Here is a 25,012-nt window from a genome sequence, read left to right on the forward strand (position 1 = left end):
TTGACTCGGCTTGCCATCCCACTTGAGCCTTGTGTATTGGACATCCTGCCATCCATTTATAGCTAGGACATTTCCTTCCAGATCCTAGCTTTCCTTTCCTTCTCCATTAGTTCATGTTTGCTGAGGTGTCAGCATGCCTCAGACTTAACTGATGGTCAAGTTAAAGATCCTCTGGAGATGGTACCTATTTCAGCAGTGTTGTAAGGTCAGGACTCACCTTTCCTTGGTCTGTTCACTCTCTTTTCTCCCCACTTTGTTGGTTTCTGAAAGAGACCAAAACAACTTCAGAAAATTTACTGCCTATAGATAGTAAAAGAGGGGAAGTTTGAAGAGAATTCAAAATCCTAGGACTCCGAGAAAAATCATTGTGTCCTTATATGTGAAACAGATGCTATCTGATGCAACTGAGGTTTTTTGCATCCAAAAACCAAATGCCTTCCTTTATTCACTGTGGAAATGGGTTTTTCACTTACAGCTCTATTCTTTACTAAAATAAAAATACTGCTGGGAGGGGTAACACACTTAGTTTTAGCTATCATTTAGTGATTGGAAAAGTTTTCAGTCCTTTTCTGAAAGTAAGGTCTAGAAGGAGGAAGAAAAGTAAATCTTGGAAATGTTGATGCCTAAATGGGTGAGTCAGCTGGCACTACCAATATAACACGGGGTGGCATGGATGGGCCCAAGTGGGAAATCTCTAACTGCTAGACCTTCCAAAGCCCGAGTTGCTATTGGTATGGGCTTACTACTGAAGCAACTTGGTTGACTGTTGTGAAAAAGTCAACAGTCTTTTTTGGTTGACTGTTTCTTTTGGTTGACTGTTGTGATGATGGTTTTGTCCAACTCAGAGCCTTGCAGCAGGGGTTGTTAACCTGGGTGTCCATGCAGGACTTTAGGGAGGAAAACAACACCCTTGATGGTTTTGAACACTTACTACCATTGGCAGTTTTCAGGTGTGTGCACATGTGTGTGCTTAAAAATAATCAGCTTTATTGAGGTATAATTAATACACAATAATTTCCTGTATAGATTTTGGTGAGTTTAGCAAATGTATACCCTCATGTAACTACCACCATCACCAAGATATAAAACATTTCTATAAGCCCCAAAAGTTTTCTCCTGCCCCTTTTCAGTCAGTATCTTTCCCCATCCCATCGCCTGATAACTACTGATCTGGTTAATGTCACAATATTTTTGCATTTTTTAGAATTTTATAATTCTAAATGATCACATATGTGTGGTTGTGTGGTCTTTCTGTGCCCAGCGTCTTTCTCCTAGTATGCTGCTTTTTTTTTCACCATAGAGATACTTTAATGAAGTGTTTTAGAAAATTCCAAATATTATCTGATTTATACAAGTTTAAAACCTATTGGTAACACAAAACAAGAAACAACTATATTAAAAATTTAGACAAAAAGCTCAGAAAATGCACCATTTACCGTTATATTCTTCAGGGAAATGCAGTTATTAACTTTATGTTTGGTATTTGATATCACAATGTAATTCTTGACTTAATGTTTGCCAAAAAAATCACTTTGATTGGTTGTCCTCTTCTAAGCTAAGTAACTCCAAAGGGCTAGAATCCAAGATTGATAAAGAGCTTAACAAACTCAACACCCAAAAGACAAATAATCCAGTCAAGAAATGGGCAGAAGATATGAACAGACATTTCTCCAAAGAAGACATACAAATGACCAACAGACACATGAAAAAGTGCTCAATATCACTCATCATCAGGGAAATACAAATCAAAACCACAATGAGATAGCACCTCCCACAGGTCAGAATGGCTAAAATTAACAATACAGGAAACAACAGATGTTGACGAGGATGTAGAGAAAGGGGAACCCTCTTAACACTGTTGGTGGGAATGCAAGCTAGTACAGCCACTCTTGAAGACAGTATGGAGGTGGCATACTGCTTTTGAAATTCATTATCTTGTTGCATGTTACTAGTAGTCTTTCTAGAGCTCGGCAGAATTTCCTTATATGAATATACTACCGTTTATATATTTATCCTTTCACCAACGGATGAAAATTTAGAATGCCAAGCTTTCAATATTATGAAGAAAGCTGCTATGAACGTTGGTGTGTGTCTTTGTGAGGACATATGTTTTTATTTCTCACGAGCGAATATCTGAGATTGCTGGGTTGTATAGCAGTGCGTGAGAGTTTCATTTGTGTCACATCCTCTCCAGCACTTGATATTTACCAGTCCTTTTAATTTTAGTCATGTTAGTGGGAGTGTAGTGGTCTCTCATTATAGTTTTAACTTGTATTTCCCTAATGACTAATGATGTTGTGACTGTGTGACTGTGCTTATTGGCCATTTGTATATTTTACTCTATGAAGTATGTGTTCGAGTCTTTTGCTCCCAGCCTTTTATTAAATGGATTGTCTTCTTTACTGGGTAGTAATATATAATTACATCTTATGGATATAAGTCCTATTGAGATATATATTTTGCAAACATTTTCTCCTAGTCTGTGGCTGGCTTGACTTTTAATTTTCTTAACAAAGTCAAAGGGCAAACGTTTTCAATTTAGATGAAGTTCAGTTTATCAATTTTTACTTTTTATGCTATGCTTTATGTTTACTGTGTCCTAAGATCTGCCCAACCTAAGATCACAAAGATTTTCTCCAAAATTTTTTTAAGTCTTTTAATTTTTAAGCTCTTAATTTTAGGTCTGACATCCACTTCAAGTTGTTTTTTGTGAGTTGAGATTCATATTTTTCCATGTGCATATCTAGTTGTCCCAAAACCATTGTTGAAAAGACTAGCCTTTTCTCCATGGAATTACCTTGGCTCCTTTGTCCATATCAGCTCACCATGTGATTTTCCTTTTGATTATCCATCTAGTTCCCTTGGTTAGTATGTCTGTGCTTTCACCAATATCACACTGTCTTGGTTATGTAGCTATTTAATAAATCTTTTCTTTTTAAGTTTTTATTTACTTTTAAAATTTCTTCTCAGTGTTCCAAAATTCATTGTTTGTGCACCACACCCAGGGCTCCATGCAATCTGAGGGTTTTGGGGAGCAAGGGGGTGGAAGGTTGGTTGAGCCTGGTGGTGGGTATTTAATAAATCTTGAAGTTAGTGGTATAAGTTGTCTGTGTCTGTTCTTGTTTTTCAGAATTGTTTGGCAATTGTATGTCTTTTGCATTTCTATATAACTTTTAGAATTAGCTTTTTAATTTACACTGAAGAGCCTGCCAGGGTTCTGATTGGTATCTCATTGAATCCATAGATCAGGTTGGGCTGAATTGATATCATTTTCTAAAGAGATTTTATTTATTTATTTGACAGAAAGAGAAAGCGAGCAGAAGCAGGGGGAAGGGGCGGAGTGAGAGGGAGAAGCAACTCTGGCAGAGCAGGGAGCCTGAGAGCCAGACTCAGGGCTTGGGGCTTGATCCCAGGACCCTGAGATAATGACTTCAGCCGAAGGCAGATGTTTAACCGACTCAGACACCCAGGTGTCCCTGGGCTGAACTGATATCTTAATATCTACTCCTCTGGGGGCCCTAGGTGGCTCAGTGGGTTAAAGCCTCTGCCTTTGCCTCAGGTCATGATCCCAGGGTCCTGGGATTGAGCTCCGCATCGGGCTCTCTGCTTGGTGAGGAGCCTGCTTCCCCCTCTCTCTCTTGCCTGCCTCTCTGCCTACTTGTGATCTCTGTCTGTCAAATAAATAAATAAAATCTTTAAAGAAAAATTCTACTCCTCTAATCCATGAACATGGCATACTTCTCCATATATTTAGGCCTATTTTAATTTCTGTCAACAGTAATGTCTTTTAATTTTTAGTGGATACGTATTTAACTTGTTTTTAAAAACTTACTCCCAAAGTTTTAATATTATTTGATTCTACTATAAATGGTATTTAAACTCTTTTTCAGTGTCCAAACTGTTTTTGGTGAGTATATAGAAATATAACTGATTTTGTTTTTGTATTTTTTTAATTTGCAACTATTTTTTTAGGAAGGAGGCTGAATATATTTTTGACTTTCCTAGCCATTGACTTCATATATGCAAATTGTTTTTGCAAATGCATTGCTTTTACGTCTTGGGACCTGTATGTTTTTATTGTGTTTTGATCCCATTCTTTCAAGGAAAGAATGGCAATTTTTTTCATGAAATATAACTGATTTTGATTTTGTGTATTGACCACAATTGTACCTGAAGACTTAGCTACATGCAGTTTGTTCTTTTTTTTAAAAGATTGATTGATTGATTTGACACAGAGAGAGAGAGAGCGTAAGCAGCGAGAATGGCAGGCAAAGGGAGAGGGAGAAGCAGACTCCTTACTGAGCAGGGAGCCTGATGTGGGACTTCATCCCGGGTCATGACCTGAGCTGAAGGCTAATTCTTTTTTTTTTTTTTTTTAATTTTTTATTTTTTCAGCGTAACAGTATTCATTATTTTTGCACCACACCCAGTGCTCCATGCAAGTGAAGGCTAATTCTTAATGGACTGAGATACCCAGGCACCCACACAGTTAGTTCTAATAGTTTTTTTTTTGGATGCCTTAGGCTTTACTACAAACATGGTCATGTTATCTGTGGGCAAAAAAAAAGTTTTACTTCTTCCCTTCCACTATGCATGCCTTTTAGTTTTTTTCCTAGACTGCTTCACTGCCTAGAACCTCCAGTACAATGTTGAAGAAATGTAGTGAGAGTGGTATCCTTGCCTCATTCTTGATCTTATGGGGAAAGCAGTGACTCTTTTATCATTAACTATGGTGCTAACTGAAGGATTTTGGTATATTTCCTTTGTCAGTTGAGGAAATTCCTCTATAGTCCAACTTTTATGAGAGTTTTTCTTTCTTTTTTAAAATTATGAGTGGGTATTAATTTTGTCAAATGCTTTTTTTGTATCCACTGATGTGATTACATGTTTTTGCTTTTTGGTTTGCCAATATGGTGAATTTTGTGGTTTGACTTTTGTATATTGAACCTAGCTTATATTCCTGGAATAAACCCCACTTGATCATGATATGTCATACTTTCAATAGATTGCTAGCTTGTAGTTGGTAATTTTGTTAGGATTTTGCCATCTATTTTCACAAGATATACGTATAGCAAACTTTTCTTGTAATATCTTTTTCCAGTTTTGGTATCAGGGCTCCCCTCTACTTTTAGGGCAGTCTGGAAACTGACTCCAGGCAGTAAGTTGGGGGCAATCATAGGCTCATCTCATCTTTATCCTTCTTTCAAGGACTACAGTTTTCTACAACTTATTGTCCAATGTCTGAAAACAGTTGTTTCATATTTTGCCTGATTTCTAGTTGTTTACAATAGAAGGGACATTCCTGTAGCAGGTAATCGTTCGTGAGAGGAAGAAGATTTTGTCTTCTATGTAATTTTAAAAGAGCCTTAACCGTTGCAAAACTCAGTCTTTTCCTTTACATCTTCTCATAACATTCATGAATTGAGATGCCCTTTAGAGCCACAGTTAAGTATGATCTTTGTATCCTATAGCAGCTCTTCAGATATTTGAAGGGAACACTTTTCTCCTCCCAAGACTTCTTTTCTGGTTATGGATTCTCAGTTACTTCAACTATTTCTTATTTAACTGAGCTTCTAGACACTTTATAAATCTGGTTAGGTTCTATTTTTTTCAAACTTTCTCTTAAAAAAGGCTTACTTCACTGAAAAAATAAAATTAAATTAAAAATACTTACTTATAACTGAATATAGTATTTCAGATGTTTGTAGACCAATATATAATATTTAAATTGTCTTTTCATACCTATGACAAAATCATCACCATTTCAAAAAAAAAGTTTCTATTTTAAAATGAAGGCAGACAATAAAAAGGTAGATTCTAAACTTGTGGATTTGATTACAAATTTAACATTTTGAAGGCCAGATGTGATGATATAATCGACTTCCAGTTTTTAAGTCCTGTTAAAGTCTCTGTCTAAATAGTGGTTAAAATTACTTATTTCAGAAAAAAACACTTGCCCTTTAAGAAACCATTCCTGAAAGAGCTGAGACTCTTCCAGGTTTGGTGGAGGGCAGCAAACTCTAAAAACTGTTGGTTGCTAGGGCTCTATTACATACAGATTTCAGTCACACAAGACCCAAATGAGGAAGTAAAATCTCAGGAGGAGCTATTTTAGTCTCTCTCCCTGATGGGTAAGCTGATAGGGTAACTTCTGATTTGGAAAAGACTGTAATTCAAGGTTATAATTTCTCATGCCTAATTTGCCCTATTTGACAAATCAAAAAAGAGAAGAGAGATTAGAAACCAGCTAGAATAACTGTGGCATTTCCCTTTTATTCATTTAACAGCCTGACCAGAGTAAATGTGGATGTTTAGGGCATTGAAAAACTGTAATTACTGAACAAACACTGAAAAGGACTTTTGATGCCAAGTTAGTTTGAGGGCTCTCTCCTCTGAGAACCAGATTAAAATTGGGCTGGGGGGAAGCTCCATTTTTGGAGAAATTCCTACTGGTTATCAGTAAGCTTGTGTGTCTGTGGATGGATCATGACTGCTTCCATGTCTGTTTTAAAGCAGAATTTAGTTCCTTGTGGTTGTATGATTGAGATCCACATTTCCTGGCTGGCTCTCAGCTGAGGGCCAGTCGCAGAGTCTAGAGGCCACCCACATTCTTTGTCCCATGGCCCCTTCCTCCATCTTTGAAGTCAGCAGTAGTTGGTTAAGTCTGCCTCAAGATTTGGATCTCTCCTCCTTCCATGTCTTCTCTCTAACCCAGCCTGGGGAAGGTTCTCTGACTCCTGTGATTGGATGGGACCCACCTGGGTAATCCAGGATAATCTCATCATCTTAAAATCAGTTCCTTAAGCACATATGCAAAGTCCCTCTCACCATGTGAGATAACATATACTAGGCTCTGTGAACAGGAGGTGGGTATCTTGGTGAGCACATTATGCAGTACCTCATAGAGAAAATGCCAGAGGTATCCACAAAGCAAGTGCTGACGTTGCTGAATTACAGAACCCATATTTACAAACATATCTACATGGCAGGCTTACTTGGTACATCTTCCTCCTCCAGGGATATCCAGATTCTTCTCTTTGACCAAATTCACTAGCCTAAGAGACTCTCTGACCAAACTTTCCTAGCAATATTCTTTATCACATTCTTGGGAGTAGGAGGTCTTATGCTATACTGTCTTGCTAGAGTCTGCCTTTTACCACTCCTAACTCAGTTTGACCATTTCCTATGCATACACACAGCTTCTTGGGCCCCTTTTCAGCTTCTTTCCTGGGTACACACACATCTTCTGTAACTCTCTCTCCTGAATTTTTCTGATTGCCTCTGGGGGAAGAAACATTCTTCCTCTCTCTCCATCCCTTATTCTGTTTCATTTGTAAGCTAATCATTCCAATGTGAAAGCAGATTAAGAAACAGCTTATTTCCAAGATGAAGGTGCTTTTGCGCAGTTAGCTAATTCTAAATGGCAATGAGACTGAAAGAAACAGCTGGAAATTCTCACCTTAAAAAGTCAAAGCTTCAATAAACATAATCTGTACATCTGGCCCTGTGCTCTGAATTTTACACTTTTGTAGCACAGAAATCTATTATTATATCAGCACACCCCATATTTTGGCAGTTTGAATATGACTCTACCAGAAGCTTTGTATTCATTTCTTGAAACTGGATAATCTCACCCCAGTTTCTTGTTTTTAAAATATAGCAGGATGAAATGAATGACTGCTAATGCCATCCATCTATTTTCTAGTGGATCTTAAAATCAGTACACTGATCAGAAGCATTACTCATCTGGTGCTTTTTACCAAAGTGAGTAAAAGTACCACCTTAATTATTAGCACCAACCAAACTTCTACTACAGGCGTTACCTTACCTTGCGACTTTGCCCAGACCAGCCCAAACCACAAAGAGTCATAAAATTATTATAAAGTCAGGGACCCTCTTGTCCCCCATTGAGCACAGTACCACTTTTATGAGAGTCAGTGAGGAGGTTGCTCAGTGCAGTGCTATTTACAATAGCAAAACTATGGGAACAACCCAAGTGTCCTACAATGTGGAGTTGGTTAAATAAACCAGGTGTATCCACAAAATGGAATATCTCACAGCCATTTAAAATGATGCTATAGAATGATAATTGATAGCACTGACAATTTTCTTACTATGCTTAGTACAAATAACTTAGAAAACAGTACATGTGATAGTATCTAAACTGTGAAAAATAGTCCTTATAATATAACTCCACTTATGCAAAATAACATAGATTACAGAAAAACCTGGCAGATATACACCAAAATGTTGTCTGTATAACCATTTCTTTCTTACTAGTGGAACTATAGATTTTTTTTCAGCATATTTGGTAAGGGGTATGTAATATTTGGTAATCAATAAAAGTTAATTATTATTTTTAAAATGTCAGTGGGGAACAATTCATCCCACTCTTTTTTTCTCAGAAACCCAGATTTTAGAAATGAGAAAGGAAGTCTTTGGTCATCTAATCCTCCCCCCTTGCCTGCCTCCCCAAGCTTCCCTGCTTGAACACTGCCAGGTCCATAGCCATTAACATTTAGAAATGTTTTCACGATTTTACTTCATTCAATTTAGTAACTTCATGAAGTGAGGTAGCTAAAGCAAGGAATAATCAGTTTTGTCTGGAAACCAGAAGTACATTTGTAGACCTTAGCTTAGAAATACTACCTTTCCCAGAAATCCAGAACAATGTTGAGTCCCATCTATACGGACTCCAAACCCCGAGGAAAAACCTTTTCCTCCAACCACTTGTTGACTTTTTGCTAATCTGAGCTCAGCCAATGAGCTCTAGAAGGCAGCTGACCGGAGGTAGGTACGAAATGGCAGTCTGCAGAGGGGACAAGCACTGACTCACCACATTCGTGAGAGGGGCCAGGCTGCTTCTTCTTCCTTTTCCTTAGTGTTAGAAAGAACACCAACACCATCCCACACAAAATGACCAACATTACAAGTAGAGCGGCAATCCAGAGGATGGGGTCTCGGGCAGGGGGGGGTTTCGTATGTGCATCTAGAAATGACCACAAGTTTTTAATCAGCCAGGAAGATTGATTATAAAAGGTTTATAATTACTGTCATCTTCATTTATAAGTCAGCATGTCCCCAGGGCTCTGCTGCCAGAGGAGCTTGAAATCCACGATATGAGGCCATAGAAACCCCAGGCTTAGGGCCTTAGCAGCTTAGAACCAGTGCTTCTGGCCAAATGCCTGAACTAAGCTGTCTTCCCTTCCTAGAGGGTGGGATGACAAGGACTGTGATCTAGAAGAAGAAAGCCAACCTGGCCCTTGGTTCTGCTTGTGGATGTGGTACCCAGGCTGAAGCTTTGAATGTACAGTCATCTGTGCAACACCCTGCTTCCTCAGCCCATGTATAGCCAGGCCTGGGGTCCTGAAGTTTCCCTTGTAATAATTTCTCCATCCACTATCATCTCTAGATCAGGCTCCAGATACACCCCCTTTGAACAAATATAACAGCTGCCTACCTCTAGTTTTGCTTGTTTGCTTTTTCCACTGAGGTCACAGTGGAAGAAACAGGGCTTTCAGAATGTATCACCTACTAGAAAACCTTTGGTATCTCTTCATGCCCTGAGGAATCAGGGTTAGAATCAGTTCCTGAGAGGTCAGGACTTTCTTCCTTGCATGGGGACTTCTAAGTTTCCAGGAAGTTGAAAAACAGACTTTGGGGGGAAAGCTTAGAGCTGAGTGATCCGTTTTAAAGACATTTGTGGGACTCATTCTGATAGTTAATCTCAAATTATAGGAAAATAATACCAGTTGACCTATTAGTTTAGCTGCAGTTTGTGGGCACATACCCAGTCCTGGGACATTAGGAAAGGAGTTGCTGCATTGCAGGCCATAGTCAACCCTCTTTGAGTCTGTCCTAGTTTTATCCCACTTGAGCCTGTTTGACATTCCCAGCAAATGGGGGTTATATTTGATAACATGGAGATTGCTACATTTTGACATCCAAAAAGTAGCTTTGCTTCAGGATCTATACTATCTCTGGTCAAGCCATAGAACAGGGATACAGAGAGGCAAGCCCTGGCTTCCTGAGGCAGCTGGAGCTGAAATATTTCTGAAGTTGGTGGGAGCTGGGAAGGTTTGGGCAGTAGTTGAGAAACAACAGCAAGGTGAGCCATGATGAAGCTGCAGGGATGGCAAGGCCCTATTCATTTGTAGACTGTAGGAGCCAGGGCAGAGGAAACCATGGCAGAAGGTCCCAGGGCATGTCATCTGTGGTGCTGTTGCTGGCTCCAAACAGGATCTGAGCCTCAGGGATAGCTTGAGAGAGAAGCTTCTTCTTTTATTTCTTTCTCTCTCTCTCTCTCTCTCTTTTTTTTTTTTTTTTTTGGTTGGTGGGGGAAGGCTTCTATTAAGCCAAGGGAGGCCACAGTAGAAGAAATCAGGCTTCTGTGTAGCCTATTTACTGGCCTCTCAGAGGCAGAGATGTCTTAGCAGAAGGAAATCAGTACCAAGAGTAGAGATTGGCTCACTGGTCAAGCTTACTGAGAGGGACTGGCTCCAGGGGCTGTCCACAAGAATGTGTCCATAGACCAAGTTATGTTTGAACAATGAGAGAGCAGGAGAAAGAAAGCTGCGAGGATAGAGCAAGGAGTGAGCTGGATGCCTTAGGAGAGGGAAAACCAAAGGACCAGAATTAGAGAAGGGGCTAAGGTAAGCAGAAGTCACATGTATAGGAAGAGAGGGGTCAGGATCAATAGAAGCAGTGATAGAGGCAGTGCGGGTGCAGAGTGCCTTTATTCCAGGAGAGAAACTTGCAGTTACTTTTCCTCAAATGTGGAGTCTCAAACATGGATGTTCTCCCAGGGTAAAGCCAGGACTTTAAAATGTTAGGCTTCTACAATGTCCACAATAGCCAAACTATGGAAAGAACCTAGATGTCCATCAACAGATGAATGGATAAGGAAAATGTGGTGTATATATATATATATATATATATATATATATATATATATGTATATATATATATATATATATATATACACACACACACACACACAATGGAATACTATGCATTCATTAAAAGAAATGAAATCTTGCCATTTGCGACGACATGGGTGGAACTAGAGGGTATTATGCTTAGCGAAATAAGTCAATCGGAGAAAGACAACTATCATATGATCTCCCTGATGTGAGGAAGTGGAGTGCAATGTGGGGGGTTTGGAGGGTAGGAAAAGAATAAATGAAACAAGATGGGATCGGGAGGGAGACAAACCATAAGAGACTCTTAATCTCACAAAACAAACTGAGGGTTGCCGGGGGGAGGGAGGTAGGGAGAGGGTGGTGGGGTTATGGACATTGGGGAGGGTATGTGCTATGGTGAGTGCTGTGAAGTGTGTAAACCTGGCGATTCACAAAACTGTACCCCTGGGGCTAATAATATATTATATGTTTATAAAAAAATTAAAAATTATTTTAAAAAATTTTAGGCTTCTATTAGTGGACGCTGTTTAGTTTCAACCCCTTCCTCCAGCTGGACTGGACCCTGTTCTCTACTATCAACTGTTCAGGAAACCACAAGTCTGATACCTGTCATCTCTTCACCATACTTTATGTATTTTTTTTTAACTTTTTAAGAAGATTTTATTTATTTGAGAGAGAGTGAGTGAGCGGAAGAGAGAGAGCACAAGTGGGGGTAAGAGCAGAAAGAGAGGGAGAAGCAGATTCTCTGGCTGGGCGGGGAGCTGGACATGGGGCTTGATCCCAGGATCCTGAGATCATGACCTGAGCTGAAAGTGGACACTTCACTCAGTGAGCCATTCAGGTGGCCCTTCATGCTTTTAAAGCCCAGTTATCTTTTATGATGTTTTAAGGTCCCATTTCCTTTAGGAAGGCTTCTCTGGCCCTCAAGGAACCTACCTATCTCCAAATGTCTATAAAACTGATTATCAGTGACTCTTGTTTTTAAATTTAGTTGTATATTTCCATGGGATATGCTTTAGATCCTAATTCAATCTTTTAAAAATCCAGTTTTTCACGTGTGCACATTCTGTTGGAAGGTACTTGAGGGCAGAGAGCATGTCTTATACATTTTAGGATTCACATCTACAGCCAACAACATCTAGAGTGACTCTGTACTCAAAGCATGTACCACATATACGAATGGATGGCTGGAAGGATGGGTGATGATGACTCTGTGTGTGTGTGTGTGTGTGTATGGAAGAATTCTAGCTGGAGGAATCTTGCATTTTCTGACTTAAACTTCAGAATCTTCTATCCAAAGGTAGCCCAAAAGACTGGGTCAGTTTCGGGGCTAAGAACAGAGTTCCTTAAGTGCAGCCTATGTTCATAGTCTCTGGGACCCTACAGCAACACTCAGATAAAGAGAGGAGCCCTCCAACTTGTTCCTTCCTAATAGTACCACAAAATGGCCCTGTTGGAGGCTTCCTGGCAAGCAGGACACATTGAATGATCTGCCTCAACCATTTGGGTATAATACCTGATGAAAGAAATAAACTTGGGAAGCAGCTTTACCTATATTATAAGGTAGGGAGTGAAGCTCCATCGTCTCAAGTTTCAGGACACAGGTGATGCTCACATTGCTTGCTCCAGGGACTGAAAAAGACAAGCTGATAGAAACGTTGTAGAGTTCTGTGACATTGTTTTGAGATTTTTTCATGGCAGTATCATACTTAGTAGTCGAATTCTCGGTTTTTAACTTAAAATACATTTCCTTAGGTGCTGGGTAACCTTCTACAGATGAGCAGGTCAAATTTATGATGCCAGAATTTTCGGTTCTATTAGAAGTTACCATTATTTCAGGTTGACTGAAGTTAGCTGAAAGCAGAATAAAGATACAAAAAAACCAAATCAGTCGATATTTAGATGTGTCCAGAAGACAACTGCAAATAACTGGCTCTGGTCTGGGAGCTTCCTGGGGGCACACTTGGGAGCTTCTGGATATCTAAAGTGTGGGCCTCAGCCCATGGCAAGAGCCACATACAGACCCCACATTTATTTTTCAGGAATGGAGTTTTGGGCCATGCTTATTTCCGGCTTACCCCAATCGGGGTGGGGAGTGCTCTCTGAGTGACAGGAGGGCTGAAATTGAGTCACCAAAGATTCACAGTGAAGTTATTGTTCTGAGGAGTGGAGTTTTGGGACAGAGAAGTAGTCTGACGTTAGAACCCAGCTGTCTCATGGGGTACATTGCAGCTTGCCAGACTAAGGAAGCAGAAAGGGACCGACACTAACAGAGTTCATGGTGTTGGCATGCTCTGGGTCATATCTTCTAGAAACCCAAACAGGATAGTGATAAGTGAGTGGATGGGGATTTTGGATTTAGAAATTCAGAATATTGGGGGCGCCTGGGTGGCTCAGTGGGTTGAATCCTCTGCCTTCGGCTCAGGTCATGATCCCAGGGTCCTGGGATCAAGCCCCACATCCGGCTCTCTGCTTGGTGGGGAGTCTGCTTCCCCCTCTCTCTCTCTGCCTGCCTCTCTGCCTACTTGTGATCTCTCTCTCTGTCAAATAAATAATAAAATCTTTAAAAAAAAAAAAGAAATTCAGAATATTGGTTTTGGGCATGACTGTCAAGCTTTCTTCATCATGTACTATAAGATGAAGGCCAAACCCAGCCATTTTTTTTTTTTCAAACCCAGCCATTTTTAAGGAAAATATATGACCTTGATAAACATAGAGCTTTTCTTGCCCTAGTTTGCCATTCAGATTTGATGGCTGTTGGAGATCACTGGCACCTAGCCCCTTCTGCTAGCAAAATCCTTGCAACTCTTCAAGAGTTACTATAGTTTTCAGGTTCTACATACGAATTTCTAATTTACTTTATTGTCTCTAAAACCAATGATTTGCATGTCACTTTTCTAAGTTTTCTCTATCAACACACTAATTAAGTACTCTGCTTATACTTTATGTGGTTTATAGAAAGTTTTACCTCCTTTGGCCTCCTTAACAATATCTGTGAAATCACAGGTTGGATAAGTTAGTTATTGTTTTTCCTAATACGTTAAAATAAATATAAAATTGTTAAAATAAAAAAATGATCATGTCCCACCTAAAACATACCATGTTCCTCAATAGTATCTGGCCACACCTTGAACACACTTATTTATCACTTGGTTAAATGTTCCAAAAGTCCTGCAACCTCGTTTGAATCATACAAGGCTTAAAGGGAGGACTCCTCATTCTATTTCTACTTTTGCCTTTTCTTTATTCTATGGCTTCATAATCATTGCTGATCTGCCTTTTCCAGTTTCATCAAAAGTTAATATGAATCTAGTAATCGCACACCTGGGTATCTACCTTAGAGAAAAGAAAACTTAGGTTCACACTTGTATATGTTTACAGCAGCTATTTATAATAACCCCAAACTGGAAAAAAAAAAAAATCCCAATGTCTTTCTATGGATTGAGTCGATAAAATAGAAAGCTCCTCAGTGAAGGAACAGGTTTTTGATACATGCGACAACTTAGATAAATCTCAAAGGCATTATGTTGAATAAGAGAAGCCAATCTTAAAAGGTGGCTCCATTTATGTGATGTTCTCAAAAAAGATAAGACTCTAGGATGCAAAACAGAGCTTGTGGGTATGAAGAGGGCATGATCACAAAACAATAGCATGAAGAAATTTTTTTGGGGGTGATGGAAATGTTTTGTATCCTATTTATTGTAGTGGTTACATGAATCTATACATATGTTAACAGAACTGTACATTAAAATAAAACAATTTTACTGTGTTTTAATTAAGTCTGTAGTGATATTTAGGCTTTTCAAGGCTGGAAAAAAAGAGGAGCTGAATTGTCAGTTTGGGGATTATGTGTGCTGGGTTATTTCCCTTCTGTCTCCCGGGCTTTTGTTGGGCAACAAACAACTCATAAGTAACCTCCAGGAGGTTGAAGGAAAAACCCAAATCAATCAGCTGTCATCTTTGCTAGGAGCTCTAGGCAAAGACTTAGTGGGTAAGAAATCTTGGACCAAAGGGAAAAGATGAATGTAGAAGAGATCTGAAGCCTGTATAGTTATATAAATTTAGTAATGGCCAAATTACCCATTGTTTTCCTTTAGACACATTAACTTTGTTCAGTTAGCTCTAGTTTGTACCCAAAGCAAATTCTTACCGATCCATCAGAAGCAAACTATAAAAAGTACAAAAGATTTTCAGTTCCCTATCACCGAACCCTGCATTCCTTCAAATGGATTTCCCAGAAATGGCTGTTTCCTACCTTCTCTCTACAGGTTCCCCCCACAACTCCTCCTCCGCCTCCCCCAACATTGCTCTACTCATTGCAGTCCCATCGGAGAAGGCCAGGGATCTGAACGTGCCATTGACTACATACCAAGCACTGATAGGTCAGAACTCATGTGATACAAGGGAACCAGTCCTTTGGGCCCTTTACGATGAATGAAACATTGATATGAGCCCTTGTCCTTGATCTGAATGTTGTGGAGTTTCAGCGTCCAATTGTCCTTGTCAAACGTTGTGCGGCCTTTATACTTGGGATGAACATTTTGAGGGTTCTCTTTCCCTCTGAATAGCTCATACAGAACCAGCTTATCCTGGTCCTGCCAAAATACTACCAACTCATCCACGCTTATGTTTTCAGAGTTTATAAAGAGGCATGGCAGTTCTCCAGTCTTGTTGAAATATGCTTGACTCTTCACAGTAGCAGCGCCTAAAAAAGGAAAGGTAGAGATTAGGGAAGGAGAAACAAGATGGAAGAAGAAAAAAACAACCCCGTTTCTCTTTATACAGTACCCAGATGTTATCTTACCAGTAATGATATTGAAGAACTAGGTATTAAACTCGGGAAAGTGCATACATACTGGCATCTGGAGAATGGGACTTTTGTCCTCACTCTGCTGCTAACTGAATGTGGGCCTTGTGCAAACTGCAACTACCATGAGGCTCAGTTTCCTTAATCAGTTTAATGAAGGGGTGGTCTAAGGGTTCCAAGAATCTTTCTAGTACTATGATTCTGTGAATTTAAATCCCATACCAGGGAAAAACAGCAGAGTTAGACAAGGTATCCACCCATCTGTTAACCTTTCTATAACCTGAATGCCGATTCTCTTCACTGTAGCTGTTTTAAGTTCCGTTACTTCTATGCCATTACCAAAAGCTCTCCCTTCCCCTCCCCACTCCCTTATTCCTTGGCCTGTTAGACTGAAAAGATTTCTGATAATGGTAACAAATTTAATATCTGCCCCCCCTCGTTAGGCCTTACTAGTTGGGTATCACATTGAGTAATATATTTGAAATTCACATAGTTCCCGTTAGAGAGTTTTCCTCATGAATGCTGCTTCCATGGCCAGCTTGCCCAAGGATGTAAAACAGTTTGGAAATGACACAGTCAACCAAAGCCTCTATTTTCAGTGACCTCTCTAAGCTCTTTCAGGGATCAGAAGGAGAACTGGGCCTTCTGATGGTTGTTTTGGGATTGTGGTGGTCAAAGACCATTTAGCGTACATGAATGAAATGCTGGAAATGATTCATAGATGAGAAGGTGAGGATGTGCTTTTGGAGTATTGGGGAAACCCCAGGTACGAGACATTTGCTCTTCCCAGTATGCATTGCCAATGGAAATTTTTACAACTCCTGGAGGACATGCTGAGAGAGTTCAGAGAAAGGCTTTCACCCCTGAGGACGTATTGAAGTTTGTGGAAGTGATGTGTGCCACCTAACTCCTTAAATGTGATTGATTATAAGGTTTGTAGGACCTGTTCTGGGTCACAGAAATACTTGAGAGTTGGCCAAGAAATTAAATAGTGGTGGGTGAGAAGAGCAGGGTTAGTGGGAAATGCTGTTTCTTAGTTAATATAAAGTTAAATGTTGCCCTGGGGAAAATGTTAGGGTGGGTTTTGAATAAACCTTCATCATTCCAGAATTCAGTGAAGAGTCTTGACATTAAGGGGGAAAGGGGAGTTAGGTTGGTGAGAGAGATGACAGGAGTTTCCTTTGAGGTGTTCTTTGAGGGCGGTAGGAGAAATTCAATTGATCTGATCAATGGTTTTCTCTTCTAAGAGGGGGTAGGACAAATAACAGTGACACGCACCAGGCAAAATTGAACTGTCCACAGAGTGGCCCAGTGAGAACACATAATCAAGAAGGTTGGTGGTGGTTTGAATTCTAAGGGAAGAGGACTCGGGCAACTGTGAGTCAGCACAAGCTCAAATCATTGCCTATTGCATTTTGCTTGCTAGAAGCCTATAAAGCACTTGGCAAGTGTAAAATGCAGCCTATGTATAGGATGTGTTCCAATATTGGAGGACGGTGGGAAAATTTACTGAGTACCTGGAACTGTGAAAGGGGAACAGAGGGAAGGTTTACTGTATTCAGCAATTGCCTTGCAAGGCAATCCTGGGGCTCCTGCTACTTCTTTGCTAAACTCTGAATGATAATGTAAGAGTGCCACCTGCTGTAAAAGCTTCTAGCGGCTTCATCTCTGGGGAAACTCATTCTGGTTTTAGAGCAGATGACCTAAGGGAGAAACCAAACTCAGAGCTGCAAATTCTCCCAGTTCACGGGTCAATGTTATATTATTGCTTACTGGTCAGTTGTACCTTCTGGGACTGGAAATGACTTCACCTTTGGCTTCTTCTCTCTTCTTGATTTATGACTATTTCTCTGCAGAACCTCACAGTATCTTCTTTCCTTCCCACCAACTTTTTCCAGTAACAGACCAGCCCCAAATCTCTGACTTAGGTTCCTCCGCCCAAAGATTATAAGGGCTTTTCCTTATACCCATCTGACTGCCCCACTCCTCACCTACCAATCAAAAGTGTGGTTTGTGTTCTAAAGGCATGGGCATCACCAGGGAGCTGGTCAGAAATGTGGACTTTCTGTCCCCTCTTCCCCAGCACACCTGCTGTTCAGAATCAGCATTTTAACAATAGCTCAGTTTGAGAAGCTTCAAGAGAGTATCTCTGCCTCTGTTTCCAGAGTAGAATAGAGAAAGTAATGATAGGAAAAATTTGTTCCTGTCTCTTCTCCTTCTCCCCTCACTCTGGGGTGGAAATATCACTGAGGTCCATTTTGAGTGGAACTGAAAGTATTTCACAATTTATACTCTTTAGTTCCTCACCAACCACTGCCTTCCGTGACATCACTCAGAGCTATACACGGTGCACATCATGCTGATTCCTGATGATGTAGGGAAGATTTATCTCAAGGAGGCTTTAGTCTTCCCCTGTAATGGCACCACATCTTAGGTCACCCAGCTCCTGGAATCACTGGGACTCCATTGGTGGGTACCTATTGAGATACTCTCCCTTGCCCAGGACTTGGGTAATAGAGAATTCTGGGTCTAATTATAACTGATTTGTTGCTATGATGATGTCAGGAGCCAGGCACACAAGATCTGTCTAGACAACTCCCTAACCAGATAGAGAAGTTTGTTCCTAAACAATATACTGTTTGCATGTTACACAAAAACTGTAGTCTTCTAACCTTGTGAGATCTCTGACTACCCCTGGGACTTCAGTCTTCCCTGGCCATTACCCCAAATGCACATCTTATAAATTTAAGAACCATCTTTTCCTCAAGTTACTACAGTCATCTGTACTCATAAATTTTTCCTCTCTTACTAAACTTTCTTCAAAGCTTTACTAGGTCTTCTGGAAATCTAGTTCCATTATAATAAACTCCTCTGTATCTTCAACCTCTCCATCGAATATGTCCCATAAGGTTATGCTTTCGTTGAAATCTGGCCCTACCTAAAGGACAACCCTTGTCCTCAGACACTGCCTGTTTTACCACTTGAGTAACAACATCCTTCCCATTTTGAGGTGCCTACCTCTCTCACCGCTGGTCGCTACTAATCATTTGTCATTACTTCTCTGTTCACTAAGGATTTTGGCAGTCGACATAAGGTTCTTCTTTCCAACCAACTATTACTGTCAGTTTGAGCTATTTCAGCATGGATAAATTCACCAACAACCTTGCTTCAAAGTTCTTTAGTCTTTACCATTTCAAAGATCTTCATCCACAGGCTATTTCAGCAGCTCCTGTCCCATGACATAACCTTGAACCTTTTCACCAAGAACAGCTCTAATCCTAAAATCGTAAACCTCAATGTACCCTATCTCTGTCCACAAGATGTCTCCCTCCAAGATTTGCCCTTTATTACTCCACCAACATTTGTTCTTTGACTTCATCAAGACTTCAGCTCTAGTCAGTTTAGCCCCTGCAGTGCAGTGCTTTTCAAAAGGCTTCTCTGCAATATTGGAAATGTTCTATATTTGTGCTGACCAACGTGAGAGTCACCAGACACTGTAGCCATTGAGCACTTGATATGTAGCCAGTGTGACTGAGAAGGTGAAGTTTTAATCTTTTAAATTTTTAATTAATTTAAATTTAAGTGGCCCCATGGAACTAGTGGGATTCATATTAGATAGCACTGCAATAGTATACCTTTCCAATCATTCTGTTGCCAAAAAACTTGCCCTTTTGTGCAGAATTCATCCTAAAAACACTTCACTTTTGATCTACATGCTAGTTCTTATAATTAAATGTTTGAGCAATACTGGAGGAACTTACTCAGTTGTTCAGACTGATGATATCACAAATTTATTCCCATCCCATTTAATTTGTTCTGTGGGCTGGTTACCCTGCTTACTACCCTCTCCCTTCCTCATCGTAGTTACTTCAGCAATTCCCTTTGCTAATGCTTTTAGTTTCTTTTTCTCTTATAGTCAAACTCCCTGAAAGAGTAAGTAGCAATCGCTGCCTCCACCCCCAGTCTCTGTACCCAACCTCGGCGCCAAAACTTCCCTCACAAGGGTTGTCAGTGACTTCCCACCAGTGCCAAATTCAGAGCTCTTTTCAGACCTCCTGTTATTTGACCACTCTGTTGAATGTCACAGTGTTGGTCTTATCTACTTCCTGAAACTCTCTTCATTCCCATTCTCTGACCTCTTGGTCAGTTTTCTCTGATCACTCCTTAAATGCTATCTCAAGTACCTGTTCTTGATCTTCTCCTTACTCTCCGCTTTCTCTGGTCTTTCTCTTCTATCCCCCTGGATTCAACTGCTAACTATAAGCTAATAATTCACAGATGCTTATTTCCAGCCAATCACTCGCCCTAGAGCTCCAGATATCCATATTCAACGTTTTGCTGGATACTGCTGTTTATATAGCAACAGATACTCTCTTCCTCCCCTGTCCTCCATCTCAGTGAGATGGTCCCCCACTTGCTGCTGTCAGTACTTATGTGAACCATCTGTAGAAAGGGTCTGCACAGATGTGGCTGAGGAGGTGTAAAACTATGATAACCAGAGCTAAACTCTAATATGGGTAAGAAAAGGGCGAGGAGACAATATGAAGCAAAGAAAAGGGTACCAGAGAAAAAGGGTTTTGTGTTTATCCAGAAATCTTGCAGACATTGTCTTTTAGGTATGACAAAAACTTTTTGCTTGATCAAACTTTATTCAGGCTCCTAATCCACTCCTCAGTCCATCTGTGCACATCCTTGTAAAACCCAGTTATAGTAGGAACCCTGCTAAGAACCCAGTTTAACCAGAATCCCCAACCTTGCTACCTGATTATGCTTGAATATGATCGGTTCCTCATCTTCCACAATCCCCAAGGTGATGTCTGTTTGCCCTGGCCTGTCCTTAGCAAGAATTAACTGGGTTTGGGCAGAATCCCTCCTTATCCTTATTTCCCCTTAGTAATTTTCCAACCATTGACCACCCCCCATCCTGCCCCGCCTTTCTTCTTGGTTATAAATTCCCACCTGCCCATGCTATATTTGGAGTTGAGCCAAATATCTCTCCGTCACTGTAAAATCCCTTTGCAGTGGTCCATATGCCTATCTCAATAGCACTCCCACCCCTTAGATAAAGTCTTCTTTACTGTGCTTTAACAAGAGTCATCCAGTATTATTTTCGTTAACAGTAAACTAAAAAGAGATCCTGTATTCTAGAACAGGAATGGTTCTTCAGGAGATTTCATGGCCTACATGATATTTCTGTTAAAACAAGCTTTGCTTTCAAGTTTACCATGTATCCTATTATCTACATAAACATATAGATAATTATATATATATTCACATATTATACACAATATCTGTATATATTTTGTAAAATTATAAAAAAATACTGTTTTATGAAATATGATCTATTAAAATTTATGAACCATCACATAATGTAAAATGGAAAACACATCAGTATATGTTAAAAAAACAATAACAACAACCCAGCTCCTTCAAGGTAGAAGTCATCAGGCTATACTACCCGAAGCCCCTCATGGTTGCTATTGTTCGTCTTCCTCCTAGGTGCCCCTTATTCACAGAAGATCTGAGTACCTGGCATGCTGCAGCCAACTTCTCCTGCCTTCTCCTTCACTGCCCCTGCCTAGGTGATTTCAGCCTCATGCACACAGTGCCGAGCCTCTCACTTTCTTGTCCTATTCCTCTCCAATAGTCTTGTTGTCCACTCTGTCCCAGCCATTTTTTCCTTGGACCAGACCCAAGACCAAAGTGCTCCCTCTCTATCTCCTAAAAACTCTCAATATTAAGCACCTCACCTTATTACTACCACCTCCCATCTTTTTATTTAATTCCTCCTTAATTAATACCACCATTCCATCAATTCTTTTGCCTCACTGAGACTGATTATGAATTGGGATATTTTTCACTGGATCTGCAGATAGTAACCTTGGCCAACCCTCCGTTACAGCTTGATTGGATAATTGCAATTACTTCCTAACTGTCCACTTTCATCCTTGCCCCCAAGTCTAGTTCCTCAAGCCAAAATCATCCTTTAGATGACATAATTCTCCTGTTCAGAAGTCCCTGATGACCTCCCACCACAATGAAAATTAAATCCAAATCCTTTCCCATCACACTGAGAACTAAATCCAAAATCCTTCCCTGGCCTACAAGGTTTCATGTAATCTGATCCCTGGTACCTTCCAAAGCCCTTTCCCTCGCTCAGCTCCAGCCACACTGGCTTCCTTGTTATTCCTCCCAAAGGCAGGCACAGTCTATCTCAAGGCCTTTTCTCATATTAATCCCTCTGCCTAGAAGACCCTTCCTCCTTACAATCTCATAGTTATTTCTCCATTTCATACAGGTCTTTCATAAAATGCTACCCACTCAAAGAGTTCTCTGACCATCCTATTGAAGATAGCATCCTTGTCACTCCTTATTCCTTACACGGAATTATTTTTTATCAGAGTACTTATTATGACCTGACATGATGTGGTATGTTGGTTACTGTCTGTTTCTCCTGAGTAATCTAACTTCTAGTTAAAAACCCATGTTAATTTTTTTAGTTCTGACCCTAGGCAATTACAAAGGTTCTACCTGGCAGGCTTCATGGGGGAAAACTGTCCTCCCCACACAGATTTAGTGCACAGGTCATGCACAGCAGTCTCTAATGGGAGTTGTAGTCAAAACTCAAGATCTGTGGCTAGTCATGCTTATTCACATATTTACATTCATAGCCCAGGCACCTTTATTCCTAGATTTCTTTATCTGAGACCTCAAGTAGAGGTCTGCTTCAGGTGCCTCTGCTGAGGGCTCCTTATATGGGGGAGGAGGGAGAGCCTTGAAGACACTTTCTTCATGATGACTCATTATGTCCACCCCCGACCCTTCCCCTCATCTTTCTTCCCTACGCCTGCCCCAGGGTCCATACACTGCTGGAGCCTTTTGCTCTGGGCTCCCTCAACAATGAGAAGCACCCCCTCCATCTATGCTGATCCATCAGATCCTTGGTTGGCATACTGTACACAGAGAGAAAGAAGTAATAATGTGGAAGAACAGATTAATAAGAGTCATGAACAGTTAGTCTGAGAAGCTCTAGAGTTTCTTGAGAAGAGAATGGAGGGAATGATAGATAAACAATAGTTGAAGAGATAAGATTGTAAATATTCATATTGAGCAGGACATGGGTCCTCAGATCAAAAGTGCATTCATTCTAAGTACCAAGCAAGATAAATGAAAATAAATCCACACCTAGAAAAAGTCTCTGTTCCCACTTTCATTCTTGTTTTCAAACAACCCTATACTTACCCTGTTCAGTGACTATCTTCCCCTAAATTATCATGACTGACAGCCCCATACTCTTTGGAACTTACTGAGCACACTACTAGAATGATTAATTACATTGGGGGTAAGATACTCCCTACTGGGTAGCATAATGTATTTCAAAAGACCCTGAAACAGTAGCTTACCATGAAGGAGTGACTCCAATATGAGAACTATTAGGCTTCATGACAATTCTTTGGGAATTTTGGAATTAAGTCTGAATTATCTGTTCACCTCCAGGTGGTAATTTTAGTGACCACTATCAACAGTAGCAGGAAACAGAAGTAAACGTAACCATATAAACATAATTCCCATGCAGTCATCCATTAGGAACCTGCAAGAATCTGGGATTGGGGGAACAGAGGACCTTTCCATATGATGTGGGATGAGGGTTTGAGCTAATTTTATGTAAATTTTAAAGTGAATAAAGATTTTCCGCCATACTTCGGGTACATTCCTTGAACCTGAGGTATTGTTCAAGAGAAATGGGAAGCACTATGACCCAGAGAACCCCCAGCCAGTAAGAGAGCCACCATCAAAAGTCAAACTGGGAAGAAATTTCCTTCTGACCTGTGAACTAGTGATTTTTCAAATACCACTCTGGCTCCAGCGTAAAGTTACAGAGGTGCTGGGCTAGCAGCAAACAGAACTTGACAGTTAAAGGTGCCTTGCAAGTTGCACTTAGAAATTCCTTTATCTTTATAAATACAAAGCACAAGTTGTAACCTAATTCTACAAAGCCCTCCTGCCCTTTTCAGTCTTAAACTCTCATCTAGTTTTCACTGCAAGGGCAGGGGCAGCAACTCTAATGTCTAATTTCCCTGACTAGGGGAGGACACAGAACATATGGGAGAGAGGAAAAACAGAATTATTTTGCTGCACTGTTTTCCCTCTGCCATCAAATAAATTATTCAACCCTACATTTTTGCTGTGGATTAACCTGGCCAATTGCATCTCCTTTCTTCCCTTGGATGCCTGCCTGTGGCCAGTTCAGTGCTCACCAGCCCAGTACACAGAGATGCGTCCTGAGAAGAAAGATAAAATTGAAGTTGACTTTTTTTTCTTTCTTTAAAAAATAATGGTATCTGGTTTTTGTTTTGTTTTGTTTTTCTTGTTGCTGTTTTTGATAGCATATGAAATATTGGCAATGTGATATTCTGATCTGGTGTCACCATTTCCTACCTCAGCACTGAAATTTATACCGCCAAATATATAATCACTGATTCTTTTATGGCCATAAAACTTAAGCAGTTACCATTTGGGGAGGTTACTTTTAGGGTTTCAATATTGGTAATTCTCTTTTCTGAGGCTAAGAAGTATCCAAGCAGTATACTTTGAAACTTCAAAAGCAAGGCAAGGGCAAAAGTGACATCTGGACTCAGTTTTGATAGGGCTTCTCAGCTTTATTCTCACTTTCAGTGTGCAAAGTCAGAAAGTTTGGGGGGAAATGGTATCAAACTTTTCTAAAAATTTGTTTCTAGGCCCTTTTTCTTCATTTTTTTCCCAGGTCGTACGAGCTAAGCTGGTCACTGCAATGAGAAGTTTGGGGTCCAAGCATTAGGGACAGATGAGGTGTTGGCTGTAAGGAAGGTGATGGATATGCTCCTGAGGAGCTTGTGAACTTGGCTGAGGGATAGGTGACATTATCCACCAAAGTTGTTTGGGTCTCCACGGAACAAATCCTACCACTTATGAATAGTTCATGGGAAAGAGTTGGAAGAAGCAATATAATGTCAAGGTTAAGTGAGCAGATGCTGAATCTATACGTGTGGGGTGAATCCAAGCCTTGCCACTCCTTACCTATGTTGATCTTAGACAAATTACTTAACCTCTCTGGGCTTTAGCTTCCACATCTATACGCAAGTTACTGTGATGTTTAAATAAGTTATCATTTATAAAACTCTTAGAACAGTACCTGGCACAAAGTAACTGCTACATCTAAGTATTTGTCAAGTAAATAGAATAAGAAGTGGATGGGAAGGGCTTTCTGCTGGATAATGTTCTCCAGAGCCTTGTCTTATGCCCT

The 25,012-nt window shown here is 40.2% G+C and overlaps 1 protein-coding gene across 4 annotated transcripts in view; it reads right to left on the minus strand.

Moving 5' to 3' along the window:
- Nucleotides 1-25,012, minus strand: part of CD86 (CD86 molecule) — a 66,096-nt gene that overhangs the window by 3,863 nt on the left and 37,221 nt on the right. For 3 of the 4 annotated variants that reach the window (XM_047735386.1, XM_047735367.1, XM_047735377.1), the window contains 4 exons: nt 15,292-15,627; nt 12,474-12,776; nt 8,837-8,989; nt 218-263 (listed from right to left, as the gene is read on the minus strand). In XM_047735386.1, the coding sequence (XP_047591342.1) occupies nt 218-263; nt 8,837-8,989; nt 12,474-12,776; nt 15,292-15,627 (838 nt within the window). The remainder of the gene's footprint in view (nt 1-217; nt 264-8,836; nt 8,990-12,473; nt 12,777-15,291; nt 15,628-25,012) is intronic. The other variant, XM_047735396.1, reaches the window with a different exon arrangement.

The sequence above is a fragment of the Lutra lutra genome, chromosome 1 (genome assembly GCF_902655055.1).
Source record: "Lutra lutra chromosome 1, mLutLut1.2, whole genome shotgun sequence".
NCBI lineage: Eukaryota > Metazoa > Chordata > Mammalia > Carnivora > Mustelidae > Lutra > Lutra lutra.